The sequence below is a fragment of the Artibeus jamaicensis genome, unplaced genomic scaffold (genome assembly GCF_021234435.1).
Source record: "Artibeus jamaicensis isolate MK-2021 breed Jamaican fruit bat unplaced genomic scaffold, CSHL_Jam_final contig_426, whole genome shotgun sequence".
Classification (NCBI taxonomy): domain Eukaryota; kingdom Metazoa; phylum Chordata; class Mammalia; order Chiroptera; family Phyllostomidae; genus Artibeus; species Artibeus jamaicensis.
In genome coordinates this window covers 3,943,879-3,958,643 of record NW_026521826.1, presented here as the reverse complement: position 1 = coordinate 3,958,643, position 14,765 = coordinate 3,943,879, and the positions used below count along the sequence as shown (strand labels likewise).

Here is a 14,765-nt window from a genome sequence, read left to right as displayed (position 1 = left end):
GCAGGATTCAGCTTGCAACTTTTTTTCATTTTAATTACTCTAAGAGTAATTAAATTTTCTAGGCTTCTCAAACTGGGTTTTTGTACCCTCGGGAGCCCTGGAACCATCCCTCACAGACACTGAGAGATAGCTGCACACATACATACTGTGTACTACATAGTATACATGTGTATTTTTCTCTATATATTCTATATGGACAATACGTATTTTATCTGTATATTTAATAAATTTTAAAAAATCAATGATCTCAAGTTCCCAGAGAAATTAATCAAAAAAATTCTCATTTCACTTAAGAATAGCAATTCTCAACACTTCTTCATCTAGGTTTATCAAGTTCATTGAGATAGAGAAAATTTTCTTGAAGTCTCTTACCTCATATTCCATACAAGGATCTGGGGAATCATCAGTACAATGGATAAATCTTTGAAGGGAAAAAAAAGGTAACTAAATCTTTTTTAATGGTGTCAGTTTATATACACACATTACTTATATTTAATACGAGATTAGGTTTTACTAAAAGTATACAGAAACAGAAGACTAGTTGGAATTCAATGAACATGTAGACTGCCTGACGTCAGGAGTTAGTCTAGGCACCCTGAAGGGTTGTTTCACTAGTCCTCAGAACAACCACATGAGTTACAATGTCTCTACTTTTTTGTCAAAAGAACAAAGAAAATAAGACCCAGAACGGACCAACCAAATTAGTAACCAAGCCAGGACTGGAACACAAATCGTCTTAACTGCAGAACTCCAAAGGAGGGCAGGACAGCACGGCTGTGTTTCAGTTCTCACCGTGTTCTTTGCGGAGGAACCAGAAGTCTCTACAGACATTAACTCCGCCATCTAAAGTCACACAAAGTTAATCTAATCCTTTTCCCACATGCCATTTAAAAAGCAGTTGACAGAACAAGCATTACTCCAATAAGCATATTGCTTCCTCCTCTAAGCTTCAGTTTCATGACCAACTTTTCATACTGTTTGCCAAATGTCTACCTCTGCCAAGGCCTGGGTAGGCACTGGGAATGCTAAAATGGCGAGTCTCTTTACCTGGAGGTGGGGAAAGCCTAACAAGCAGATGAAGAATTTCAAAACACTGAAAATAAGAATAAAAATACTCTGATAGCACAAAGGAAGAACTAATTAGCTCTTGTGATGGGGGAGAGGAAAGGGTAGTCAAGAAGGTACATCTACACAATGGAATACTATGCAGCAGAAAGAACTCCTACTTTTTGTGACAGATGGATGGAACTGGGGAATATTATATTAAGTGAAATAAGCCAGTTGGTGAAAGACAAATAACATATGATCTGACTTACAAGAAGAATCTAATGGAAAAAATAAGCTAATGAGCAAAACAAAACCAGAGACATGGAAACAGGAAATGAATTGACAGCTGCCAAAGGAGGACGAATAGAAGGAAGAAGGGAAAGGGATTAATTAAAGAATATGTATGAATGATCCATGGATGTGGACAATGGTGTGGGGACTGACTGTGGGAGCCAGGGGTGGGCTGGATAGAGGAGGGCAAAGGGGGGGAAATTGGGACAATTGTAATAAAACAAACAGAAAAAAATCAGTGAAATTGGAAACAGAAAAAATAGAAAAATTTTTAAAAGAAGGCTTCATTCAACAGGAAGAGAAAGGTCGCATTTAAGGCAAAGGAAAGTGGTGCTACGGCAGAGAGGAGAGTGAGAACACACTATCACAGAACTGCTGCAGGTCTGTCCTGATGGAGGGCAGGATGCAGGGGAGAAGTGCCAAAAGATGAGGCTGGAGAGAAACTTTAGACAAGGAGTCATCTCCAGATTGGGATGGGTCTTGTTGGCCTACTGAGGGAGGCTGCACTTTATTATACCAACGACAGGGAGCTAGAAGAAATTTCTAAACACGTGACAAAGATCATTCCATTTCGGCTTCAGGAATATCACTATGGCAATGGTACTGGATAGCGTGGGGGAAGGGGGGGCACACTGGGAGGCAGACGGACCAGCTGGGAGCTTGTTAACAACAGTCCTGTAGAAAATGAGAGTTTAATTAAGGCAGTGAGAGTAGAAAGAAAAAGGAGAAACACTACATAAAGTATTTCGGAAGCGGAGTCGACATTACTCCGTGGCTAACTGGAAGTGAAGGATGAGGGAAAAAGGCCTGGATGACTCTGGGTGTCTGGTTCTGATAACGAGCTGGATGGTTTTGCGAATGCCACTCACTAAGGCAGAGGAAAAGCAGGTGATGTGGGATGAAGATGTGATATAACTGCATTTGCATGTGTAGTGGTGGAGACGCCCTGGGAGGACCACAGATGTCTAGTCAGCAACTGGAAACTCAGAAGAGGGAGGAGCTGAAATAATCATCACATGGGTAGAAGGACTAAAGTCAAGGAAGCAGTTTCTTAAAAAACAAACAAACAACCCCAAAGAAAAGAAACACAAAAAGAAAGCAGAAGTGATCACTTCAGGCAGATGGCAAAATCCTTGGGAATGTCAACAAAGTAAAACTTGAGGTCAAGAGAAATTTTTATGAAAACAATATATAAATAAAACAAAAATACCTTTAAAGATGTCTTAAGCAATTCACAAGTAAAACTGAGTCTAAAAAGCTTTTAAATTTGCCTGAATGTTTTATTAGGCTGGAATTCTCTGTGATCACTTATGATTTATACTACAAACAACAGCAATTCTAATTTATTTGGTTGGCCAAAATCCTCAGGAATAAGAATTTTTATTTAAATAATGGGGGATTGACTGACAGAACATGAATTGCACAGAGGGCGCTTTGTTAAAGTGGGTTCTCTCTCTGTTAGTGAATAGGCACCACATGAAGCACCTTGCATTTGCTACTCATTGAATTCTCACTATAATCTGATGAGAAAGTGCTATTATTATCATCCACATTTATCACATTAGGATACCAAGGTGAGAAATCAAGTGAGCGCACTAAGCCACATTCTGCACTACTTCCCTCTACTATGGAGGTCCTAGAGCCGCTGTTAAAGCTCTCAGAATTTCCACTAACCCCCAACCCCCAGCAAACAACAGCAGGCATTCAGGCTCAAGCAGCACCACTACTATAAATGAAAAAGAAGACTGACCATTAACCAAATCCTATTTCCATAACATAACAACATAACATAACATAACATGGCTTTTCCAAAGGAACAATTTGTAAAACTTCTGTTTTTATACACTCAAACATACTGGTACTATTGTAAAACTCAATTTTCTCTCTGGTAGGCAAAATTCCCTGTTTCAAATCAAACTAATTTAAAGTTATGTTACCTTAGAAGTTATCATCTAGAACCAAAAAACTAGTTTTAATTTACTTAAAATTTTTTAAGTAAAATTAATCTCATGGATTGTTTTATGTTAATCAAAATTAAGGTCATAAACTGAGAGGTTAATAATTATTTTTAGGGATAAAAATCTGCCATGTATTTTCTACCATTTAAGAAAATTATCCTTAGATGCATGGCCTGTATGGGGACAAGTGAAATGTCCTGGATTTCTACATAAAGAAGAAGAGGAAAATGTTCCAAGGAATACAAAAGACAGCAGCAGAGGTTTAAAAAGTCGAAATCTGGATCTTGAGCTCTGAACTAGCATCCTCTCCTACAAGCTTGGAAAAGTCAATTAACTTCTCTGGTTAGATCTTAGCTGCCTCGGCAGTAAACTGCTGGGTAGAATTAGGTGATTTCTCAAGGTCTCTGTACAAATTTGTAGACAGCATGAGATGTCTCCTTCTCTTCCCTTTGTGTCTTTGTTTCCAGGTATCCAACTGAACTGCATATTGAACCTCAAGATATGTCAGAATGCAAGTTTGAAAATGAGTGCATATCGGAATGATCTGGGTTTGTTTTTTCAAAATGCATTCCAAGAGGTTCTACCCAGTCTTGTGGGTCTAAGATGGAAACTGGACACATACACCTTGGAAAAGGTGATTCCAAGGAGTATCTGCTTCTTGGGAAAATGAGTAGGAGATACCCACTGGCCAGTTAGGACTCTTTTGTAGATCTGCACCATTTTGGGGGAAACCAAGAAGCAAGGAAATGAGAGGAAGCATCAAGTCTGAGGGGACAGGAGCCCAAACATGGCCTTTAAATCAATGGCTTCCACTACGGAGAGTCAGCCAGGCACGCCTGAAATCCACTAAAGTCATGGCAGGATTTAAAAATTTTGCAGCTGTTACAAAGTGGCTATTGCATAAAACCACCGAATCTGTGGCCAAATAAGGATCCAAAGTCCTTGATCATTTCAAAAGATTCCCTCACCTTTCCCCCCATTTTAACAGCCTAAACATTTTAACTAGTAAAAATGCTAATGATTTTGTAAATTCCATCATAAAAATTCATTTTACCCTTAAAACATTTTCTTTACCCTATTTTTAAATTCTGAGTGAAAAGATGAAAAACATGTAAAAGATCCATACAGTATTATGAGGGATAAAATACTATGCAGTGAAAGAATTTTTCATGACAGAAAAAATGTTCACAATGTAGCATACATTAAGTAACAAAAGAGATCACAAAATTATACACAGTAAAATTTCATTTTTTAAAACATACAGGGGATACAACAGCATGGTAACTACCAAAATGCTGACAGTCATTCTTTTCCAGCAGTGACTGTTAATTTCTCCTGCAGCTTATCTGCAGTATTTCTAACATCGTATTTATCAAACTGAACATATATTACTTTTACTTTGCCTTCAAATTTAAGAAATCTAAAAATATGTAAAAGTACAAAGTACATGCGTTGTTTTATAATAAGCCAGTTCAAGTTCACTTTAAAGGTTAGTAGTTTAGCCCTGGTTGGTGTGTCCCAGTGGACTGGATCCCGGCTTGCCAACCAAAAGGTCTGATTCCCACTCAGGGCACATGCCTGGGCTGCAGGCCAGGTCCCCAGCTGGGGGTGTGTAAGAGGCAACCTTTCTCCCGCATACTGATGTTTCTCTTCCTCCATTCCCCTCTTTCTAAAAATAAATAAAATCTAAAAGTTAATATTTTGGTCCTGCCCGGGTGGCTCAGTTGGTTGGAGCATTGTCACATAAGCCAAAAGGTTGTGGGTTTGGCACCTGGTCAGGGTCTGTACAAGAGGCAACCAATCAATGTTTCCCACTCTCTCAAACTAACAAACATACTTGGGTAAGGAGTTAAAAAAATTAGTATTTTAGCTTCCAGCTAACCAGTAATAGTTCATGATCATGGTAAGACTGATTGCCTATCTTTTCTTAATTTAAATGTATCTATAATAAAGAGATGAAAGGAGAGAAATGACAAAGAAATGCAAATAAGCAATAATGCCACATTATCTCAATGGTTAATGTGGTAACAGTACTACCATTTTCATTTATGAAATGTGATTTTTTAATTAGGGGGAGCCATATTTTTATAAATCTGATAATACAGGATACTTTTTATTATAGTAATATTCTATAGACAAGGTAAATTAAGGTTCTCTACCTACTTATTTTAAAAATACTATAGGAAAATAAAAAGGAACAATTTTAAAACATAGGTCTTTGTTATCTATTTTGTTTTTAATTTTCATAAGCATTTATTTGAGTGAAATTGAGGACAAGGTTGGGCATCAAGATCTCAAATGCTCTGTTATCAAATTTTTTTAATGTTTCTATATTCCCATAAATTATTTCAAAATTTGGTTAAGCCTTTTAATTGCTACTTTAAAACAGATTACAGGCCCCAGCTGGTATGACTCAGTGGACTGAGCGCTGGCCTGCAAACCAAAGGGTTGCTGGTTCAATTCCCAGTCAGGACACATGCCTGGGTTGTAAGCCAGGTACCCAGTAGGGGGCACGTGTAAGGCAACCACACATTGATGTTTCTCCCCTTCTCTTTCTCCCTCCCCTCCCTTCTCTCTAAAGTTAAACAAATAGAATCTTAAAAAGAAGTAAAACATATATATTTCAATGCATATTTGCCTTTACTATCACATAACATTTAAGTGTTGATTGGTTTAGCATTTAATGTTATTTTAAAAACTTGACTAGGTTCCAGGTATAAGTGAGAACATATGTAGCATGTAAAGTTACTGCACAAAGTTTTTTCTTACTAAGATGATTAACAAGATAGCCAAGCTTTCATTCCTGAAAAAACAGGAAAGTGGAGAGCCATCTAGTTAAAACTGACTGTAAAGGTCAACAATAATATTTTCAGTAGCTCAGCCAAAATACTGGAAGAATGTTCTGTGTCAATAATAAGAAAGGACTCTAGTGGAAAATGTTTAAGTTGAAGGCAAATCCCATTTACTTGGGGTAAGATGTAATATTCGAGCATTGGTTTACAATATTAACTCCTCATATGGTGTGGGTTCTAGCCCTAATATGAGCCAATGTGGCAGGAATGTGGGGAGGAAAGTCAACAGTATTAGTATGTGTTGAGAATAGGATCTACATGAATTTACTCTAGACAACTTAGGAATTACCTAAGTTAACTGAGATCAGTTTCACCATTTTTATAGTAATGAGAAAATATCCCCATTAAAAGCTTTATAAAGTCGCAGAAAACAAAACCGTGAATGCTTTAAAATGGCATACCACCGTAGACATACTAGGGGAACGTCCCTAGTGATAAGCTTTTCTAAAAAAAGTTGGAAAGTTACAGTATTATACCTCACAGTAAGTAACTCCTACATATAAAAAAACAAAAATTAAATCTTGGCCAGAAAAAAAAAAACAACCCACCAGAGCCAGGGGAAAATTAGCATCAAAATTCTGGTGTTGTAGCTTTTATTGCTCACCAGGAAACAAAATAAGAGTTCTGCTACATAAACTCTATTTCTTCAAATTTTACTGCTGGCAGAAATGGAAAGGCAAAAATAAAAGGACAATGAATTAAGGGTAATTACGTGTGTTCATACTAATTTTCATAGAATTTTTCTTCAAAAACAACCTGAAGCAGAAAAATTGTCAACTAAATAAACAGGCCTTTAAAAATCACAGTGTAAAGTTACTTTTAGGTCCAGCTTATGCATGAAATTTTATTCCTGCAACGCTTTGCTGCTGAATTTTAGGAATAATAACCAGTTTGGTGATCATCTTCAGAAAAAAATTTATAAAAATTATTTTGAAACCGAGTATAAATTATTAAGGCAAGTGCAATTTCTTGATCTCTAGTTAAATCTCCTTAGTCACAAACCCCTCAAGAAAAAAAATTAATGGATTAATTTTTTTATATTCATTCAGCCCTTTCTTCTAACTGCCAGGTGAATATCAGATATTTTTTTCTTGCCTTGCCCTACTGAAATGAGACTTAATCAATAAAACAATTAATGAAAGAATCCTTATGGCCCTGGTCGGTATGGCTCAGTTGGTTGGGCGTCATCCCGCAAAGTGAAAGGTGCCAGTTCGATTCCTAGTCAGGGCACATGCCTAGGTTGTGGGTTCAGGCCCACTCAGGGCATGTTTGAAAGGCAACTAATTAACGTTTCTTACCCCAGTGTTTCTTTCTCTCTCTTTTTCCTTCCCTTCCCCTCTCTCAAAAAATAAGTACATTTTAAAAAAATAAATAAATAAAACCTTTTTTTGAAAGAAGCTTTATAACTCAATAAATCTAATCACGTAGAATGTTTATAATTCGGGAAATAAATAATACACTCAGCAAGTACAATGCAGACAGATGATGTTAAATGTGTCCTATTTCAACTTCTGTGTTTTAAAGCTCCTTGGGTACAATAACCGTTGGAGGAACAGGAAAAGTAAGAGTACTTAATATCCTACATAAAATTACAACAGTGGTAGACAATACAGCAGGTCAGTCCCCTAGCTGTCCCCAACCTGCACCCTTGCTAATGGAATTGTGACTGTTCCTATCAGGAAGCTCTTGTGTTCTGCCATCCCCTCCAGGATGCCAGGGACACACATGTGGACTAACCCAAGTAATCCTCAAAGAGCCTGGACCAGCAGCATCAGGATCACCTGAGGACATGCTGGAAATTATATTCTTGGGTACCACTCCCAGCCTACTAAACCAGAAATGCTGGGGACGGGGCAATCTGTGTCTTATCAGACTCCCAGATCATTCTGATGCTGCCGAAGTTTGAGAGCACCTGGTCTAAACCAATCAGGGCATTTCTGGTCCTTCTGCCAAGTACTGAATTGGGCTAGGGAACCATGTGAAGAATGAGCCTGACAGAAATTCTCCTAAGAAGCTTTCAGAATGCTTTATTTGCTCACATACAAAGAATAAGAAGAAACACACCTTATTTTTGATTCAGATATAGTCATGTCTGTATGTGGTACCTGAAACCATAGCAGCAATCTTGTAACCATTAGGTGATAAACCCAAATACCAAGCCAATAGCCAAGGACAGCAGCAGGGAAAGACTGAAGGAACCTGGGCCCTGTGACCATGCTGAGCTATGGACTAGCCCTAGATATTACCCATCACCAGACTCCAATTACTAATTAGCTTGTGGGAACAACTACTCAACAGTTTTAGGCCTCAATTTTCTAACCAACAGAAGGAATGAATCAGATTATAGCACTAATATTACCCTATCCATTTTAAAGAATTCTATTTTTATTTTTAATTTATTGATTTTAGAGAGAGAAAGAAAAGGAGAGAAAGAAACACTGATCTGTTGTCCCACTCTTTCATGCAGGCATTGGTTGATTCCTGTAATTCCTGTATGTGCCCTGACTGGGAAAAACCCTCAACCCTGGTGTATCAGAACAACGCCCTAACCAACTGAGCTACTCAGCCAGGGTAAGAATTACACTCTTAATTTAATCTTTAAGGGGTCCTGAAAAGACTATGTGATAAAAATTCATCTCTCATTAAAGGGACTATCAATAAGAATTTTTATGTTATGATAAGACATTAATTTTTCTGCAACTAAATACAAACATTTCCAGAAAAGGGACATAATAGTCCTGCCAGGTTGAAAGATGAGTGCATGGCATCAGGTCCTGCCAATTCCCAATTACTCACATGAAGAGAAGGATGGTATTCTGTGGGTACACACTTTTAATTCAAGGCTTCAAATTTACTTGCTGATAGAACTTCCTCTTCACTCAAAAGTCAAAAGGTAAAAAATGCAAACAACTGACTCATACTTCTACCTTCCACTGGAATCACAGTTAAATTCATGTAAGACAAGAAGGAGAGATGGGCTAAGAGGAGGCAGAAGATCACTACACTGGAAAGATGTCTGCGAAAACCAACAGCCACAGAGAATTAAAAGTGGTTTACTGTTATTTTTGGAAAGAAAGAGATTTCCTCATGCTCTAACTTCAACTAATATTAAAGGCACACAAAAATCCTTATCTGACAATTAATAGGTACAGAGTACTTTTAATATATTTCAAGGCCTCTTTACTTTAAGAATTAATATTAGAAGACTTTATAATGGAAAAAAAGATGGCCACAACTTCCTCTAACCAGAGAGTATCAGCTAGAATGAAAACACTACTGCACTACCACTAAAACAAGGGCACCATACAGCTAACACCAATATGGCTAAAATCCTTTTATAATAAACTTCCAACATAACCATACTTACTATTACTTAACCTCATTTTACTGAATGACTGTAATACTAAAGACATCTGCCCAAGCTGCAGAACTCAGATGCAAGAGAACTGATGCACAACTCACATGTAGTGAATTTATTCTTTCCTGCCATGCTCCTCTTCAAAAAAGTATTTGAAGCTAAAATGAATGAATGGGCAGGGCAAACTAGGTGGATAGTTGGGGCCCTGGGTGGATAGCTCAGTTAGTTAAAGCATTGTCCCAACAGGCCAAGGGTGTGGTTCAATCCCTGGTCAGTGTCCATATAAGAATCAACCAATTAATACATAAAAGGGTGGAACAGTGGATTGATGTTTCTCTCTTCCTTCTCTCTCTCTCAAATCAATTTTAAAAAATATAAACTGGATGGATTGGGAGAAAATGGCATGCAATATTTTCAACTGCTTAGTTTCTAGATTTTGTGATATGTTTTATTTTGTATGTCAGTTTAAAGATTAATTGGGATAATTGCTTTGTTTAAGATGAGGCAGGACAAGAAATCTACAAAATAACTGCTACTTGATGACAGAAGCACAAAGAGATCACCCACAGCTCAACACTGCGGTGCTGTCTGCATATGAAGAGAGCAGACTCAAGTTCTTTAGCTACAGAGTAACTGGCAAAGGAAGAAAGACAGCAATTTCACTTCTGGAAAGTTATCCTAAAGAAAAATTAGCAAAGTGCACAAGGATTTAGATATTCACTGCAGAACTGTATATAAGAACAGAAGACTGGTCAAACAAATTATGCTGTTGCTATCCACTGGGATATATTAAGTTAATTTTAAATAATGATGCATTTAAGTATTTAATATCACTTAAAAACGTTTGCTATATACTGATAAGTACAAAGGCATCATACTAAGCATATGAATTATATGATCCCATTTTTGTTTAAAAAAATTAGAGTATAGTTTGAGACAGGTCCATCTATATTATATCTATAATTGATAAAGTTCTGGAAGAATATAACACTGGTAAGACCATGGGTGCTTTTACATTTCCTGTTTTTGTTTAGCTCTAGTTCCTAATTTTGTATTTCTATAATAAGCATATACTAGGGGTGTTTTTGTCCTTTATTTTTAAATTTTTTTATTTTTAAATTTTTTAATTACAGTTGGCATTCAATATTTTTATATTAGTTTCAGGTAGAGGGCAAAGCAGTTAAGACATTTATACACTTGTTTTATAATAAAAGTACCAAAACATTTAATGGGCAGAGACATAGAAAACCCATTTAAAGATGATCATTGTATAGTAATTTCTGTATAAGGAAAAGAAAGCTTTGCTTTAAAAGGCCATTTGAGAACATGAAATAGACTCGTTACATGGAACTGTTGTTTATAACAGCTTTTGAACTAATGGAGTTTCGTCTGTAGAAAAACTCTCACAAGTACAGAAACTACTGATGTGGAAGTACAAGAGATATACTTACGGCTGAGTAAAGTCACGAGTGATGAAGTCGGAACTCTTGAACAGTAGAAAGATGTCACTGAGGGTTTTACATTTCAGGGAACTATTCATTGCTATCCAGTATGCATCCTAAATAATAAAACACATGCTACTTAGTATATATTCCAAGTCAGTTGCTATGAACAAAAACTCAATCCTATACACCAAAACAATAACGCTATTTCTTCAATGGCTTAAAGAAAAAAGCCAAGTAAGAATTTTAGCTATGGTGTCAAATGTCAGTTGAACTTTTAAACAATGATTAGCATCACTGTTGCATGCTGACACTCATTATGAACACAGATGATAAAGTCCCACCTTTCAGCTCAGGTCAAGCATCTCCCTAAGTTTATCTTGTTAATAATGAAAGAAGGGTAAAAAAGATATCAGAGATGCTGACTCTTCAGCTAGAAGATCAGGGTGTAAATAAACAGCCTGACTAACAACTCTCTAGGAAAAGGAGATCCTTTCTTTTCTTTCTGTTCCTGAGGAGTGAGAGCCGAAACAGCTGAAGTTTGACTAGAGCACTTAAGACCCATGAATATAACAAATCTGGGAGAGAGAAGGTAAGATATTCTGAACCATCCAAATTTTAAATGGTGAATCACACATATGAACAATAATAACAACAAAAAAAGTAAGAATATCAGGCACAATAGATAGACACAGAGCATAATGAAACATGCCTTAAAATGATAAGAAGGAGCTACTACCTTTTGCAACAACATGGATGGAACTGGAAAGCATTATGCTGAGTGAAATAGGCCAGGCATTGAAGGACAAATACCATATGATCTCACCTTTGACAGGAAGCTAAAGAATAAAACAAACAAGCAAACAGAATAAAAACAAAGACACTGAAATAGAGAACAAGTGGGCAGCGACCAGAGGGGAGAGGGAAGGGAATTTAAGGGGAAAAAGGGGGAGGGATTTTGAGGAACAAGTATGAAAGACACAGGGATGAGGACTGGGGGGGGGGGGGGGATGGGAGGGAGGGGAAAGACCAGGTGGGGGGGTGGGGGGGGATGGGAGAAATAGATTAAAAAAATGTATTTGAAAAGTAACTAAATAAAATTTAATTTAAAAAAAACAAAACAAAACATACTTGTGCCCTGGCCAGGGTGGCTCAGTTGGTTAGGCATCGTTCTACAAAGCAAAAGGCCATGGGTTCAGTTCCCAGTCAGAGCACATGCCTAGGGTGTGGGTTCAGTACCCAATTGAGGAGCCATGAGAGGGAATCAATTGCTGTATCTCTCTCACGTTGATGTTTCTTTCCCTCTCTTTCTCCCTTCCTTCCCTTCTCTCTAAAAATAAATACTTCTCCCACAGATACATCAGACATGGGACAATAATGTAATTTTGAGAAAACTAATGAGATTAAAAAAAAACTATCAATTATCTACAATATAGGGAAGCACTGGCACACAGTGGGCACTCAAATGATTTACCTATCTTAACTGGAAAGCCTCAGTCCAGTTCAGAGGTAAAGTATGATCTAAATTACTGCTCAAGTATACAGTAAAAATGAGGTTTAGTAACTTATTTATAATGTCTTTTAATTCCCCCCAATGAAAAAGATGATGAACTTCTGATTAATGATGTATATTGAACACAGAGATTTAACTCCACTAAAACAAGAATATATATCTATATAAACCATCCAACTGAATAAACAAGACAATTATTAAGTCCAGGGAAAACAAAATGTTGACTAAGAAAACAAGTTACCATAGTACAGGATATCAGATGTGTCCACAGTGTTTGCAAAATCACATTAGAAACACTGAATACGAATCCAGTGAAAAGCGCATTTACTGCAATGAGAATAGAATAGAAAGCACTGAAGAAGCCTAGACTTCCAGTCAAGATAGAGGCAGAGGTAAACATGGCTCACCTCCTAGCACAACCACATCAAAACTACAGCTAAACCATAGAACAACCATCACTCAGAACCAACAGAAATCAAACTGAAGGGAAGTCTGACAACTACGGAATTAAAGAAACCATACCCATCTGGACTGGTAGGTGGAGCAGAGAACAAAAGCACCCCCGGCTGGTCCCACATCTACATGTGGGGCATAAAAATTCAGGAGGGATACTCTGGGAGACAGGGGTCTCAGCCCCACACGGGCCCGCCAGCCCAGGGTTCCAGTGAAAGGAAGATAAGTCCTGATAACTTCTGCTTGCAAAAACCAGTGGAAGTAAGTTGACAGAAATTTCTGGAGTCATGAGCAGTTCCTCTTAAAAAACCCAAGCACGCACTTACTCAGATTCATTCCCTCTAAACTCCAGAAGCAGGATAGCAGCTTGAAAGGCACCAGTGGCAGAAAGGCAGGAACCAAAGTGTCTAGCATTAAGGCGAGAGCTGGGGGACAGCCTTCTCCCAGACAGAGAAGTAGGCAGAGGCCACTGCCCCTTTTCTGAGCTCTCCCCCACGGAGCCATAGAACAGGCAGGTTGGTGCCATATTTGAGACTCCATCAAACTGGCTAACACTGAAGGGGGCCTTCCAGATCCCCTGAGGTTCTGTCCCACTCAAATTATGGGCCCACCCAAGCTGTTAACAGTGGCTTTTCCATATGAATACCTAGTCTTGGCTCATGCTTCATAACTTCCTAAATCCTCTCAAACAAGCAACAGCTGGCCTCATGAGCCCCCAACCCCCAATCCCTACACCTCTTGCAAAGTGGCCCCAGGCCTGGCATTAGCAGAGGCCAGCTTTGGGTAACCATTAGGCTTTGCCAGGGAATCTCTAAGCCCAGCACAAGTGGCAGCCACCTCACATTGCTTTACAGTTTGCCAGGTGGCCCTGGGCAGGACACAGGTGGGGGGCTGACCTTGGCCTGCACCACCCAGGAAACCCTAGAGCCTGCACACACGGTGGGCAGCCAGACCATGTTGGAGCACCACATCCCTGCCCCTGCACAGTCGATCCTCCACAGAGGGCAGAGGTTGGTGATCGGTGGTTACAGCCAGTCCTTGCAGCCGACTGGCCTAGGTGAATCCCTCCCATTGATCTGTCAACAGCAACCAAGGCTCAACAAGAGGAGGGTGTACTCACCCCACACAAAGGGCATACCTCAAGTACCCAGCCTGGGTGATAGAGAAGGCTCTGCCATTGGACCCTACAGGATACCTACTACATTAGACCACGCTACCAAGACATGGTGTCAAAACAGCTTTACCTAATACATAGAAACACACACAGGAGTCTGCCCAAATGAGGAGATAAAGAAACATGGCCCAAAGGAAAGAAGAAATCAAAGGAAAGAAGACAAAGAGCTAAATAACATGGAGATAAGCAATTTAGCAGATACAGAGTTCAAAACATTGGTTATAAGGATGCTCAAGGAACTTAGTGAGGACCTCAACAGCATAAAATAGATCCAGTCAGAAACAATTTAGTGTATCCAGATCCAGGATACACTAAATGAAATAAAGAACAATTTACTGGGAAACAACAGTAGAGCAGATGAAGCTGAGAATCAAATCAATGATTTGGAATCTGAGGAAGCAAAAAACAACCAATCAGAACAAGAAGAAGAAAGACGAATCCAAATAAACCAAGATAGGCTAATGAGACCATGGAACAACTTCAAATATACCAACATTCACATCATGGGGGTGCCAAAAGGAGAACAAACGAGAAACTGGAACTCTATTTAAAATAATACCTAGAGAAAACTTCCTTAATTTGGTGAAGGAAACAGACATATGAGTCCAGGAATCACCACACAAGACAGACATAAAGAGGCACACTGCAAGACACATCCTAATTAAAATGCCAAAAGT

The 14,765-nt window shown here is 38.4% G+C and overlaps 1 protein-coding gene across 1 annotated transcript in view; it reads right to left on the bottom strand.

The window, feature by feature from the left end:
* CDC123 (cell division cycle 123) overlaps window positions 1-14,765 on the bottom strand; it is a 51,395-nt gene that overhangs the window by 18,967 nt on the left and 17,663 nt on the right. The window contains exons 6-7 of the mRNA XM_037155198.2: window positions 10,958-11,064; window positions 373-421 (exon numbers count right to left, since the gene is read on the bottom strand). Of these exons, the coding sequence (XP_037011093.2) occupies window positions 373-421; window positions 10,958-11,064 (156 nt within the window). The remainder of the gene's footprint in view (window positions 1-372; window positions 422-10,957; window positions 11,065-14,765) is intronic.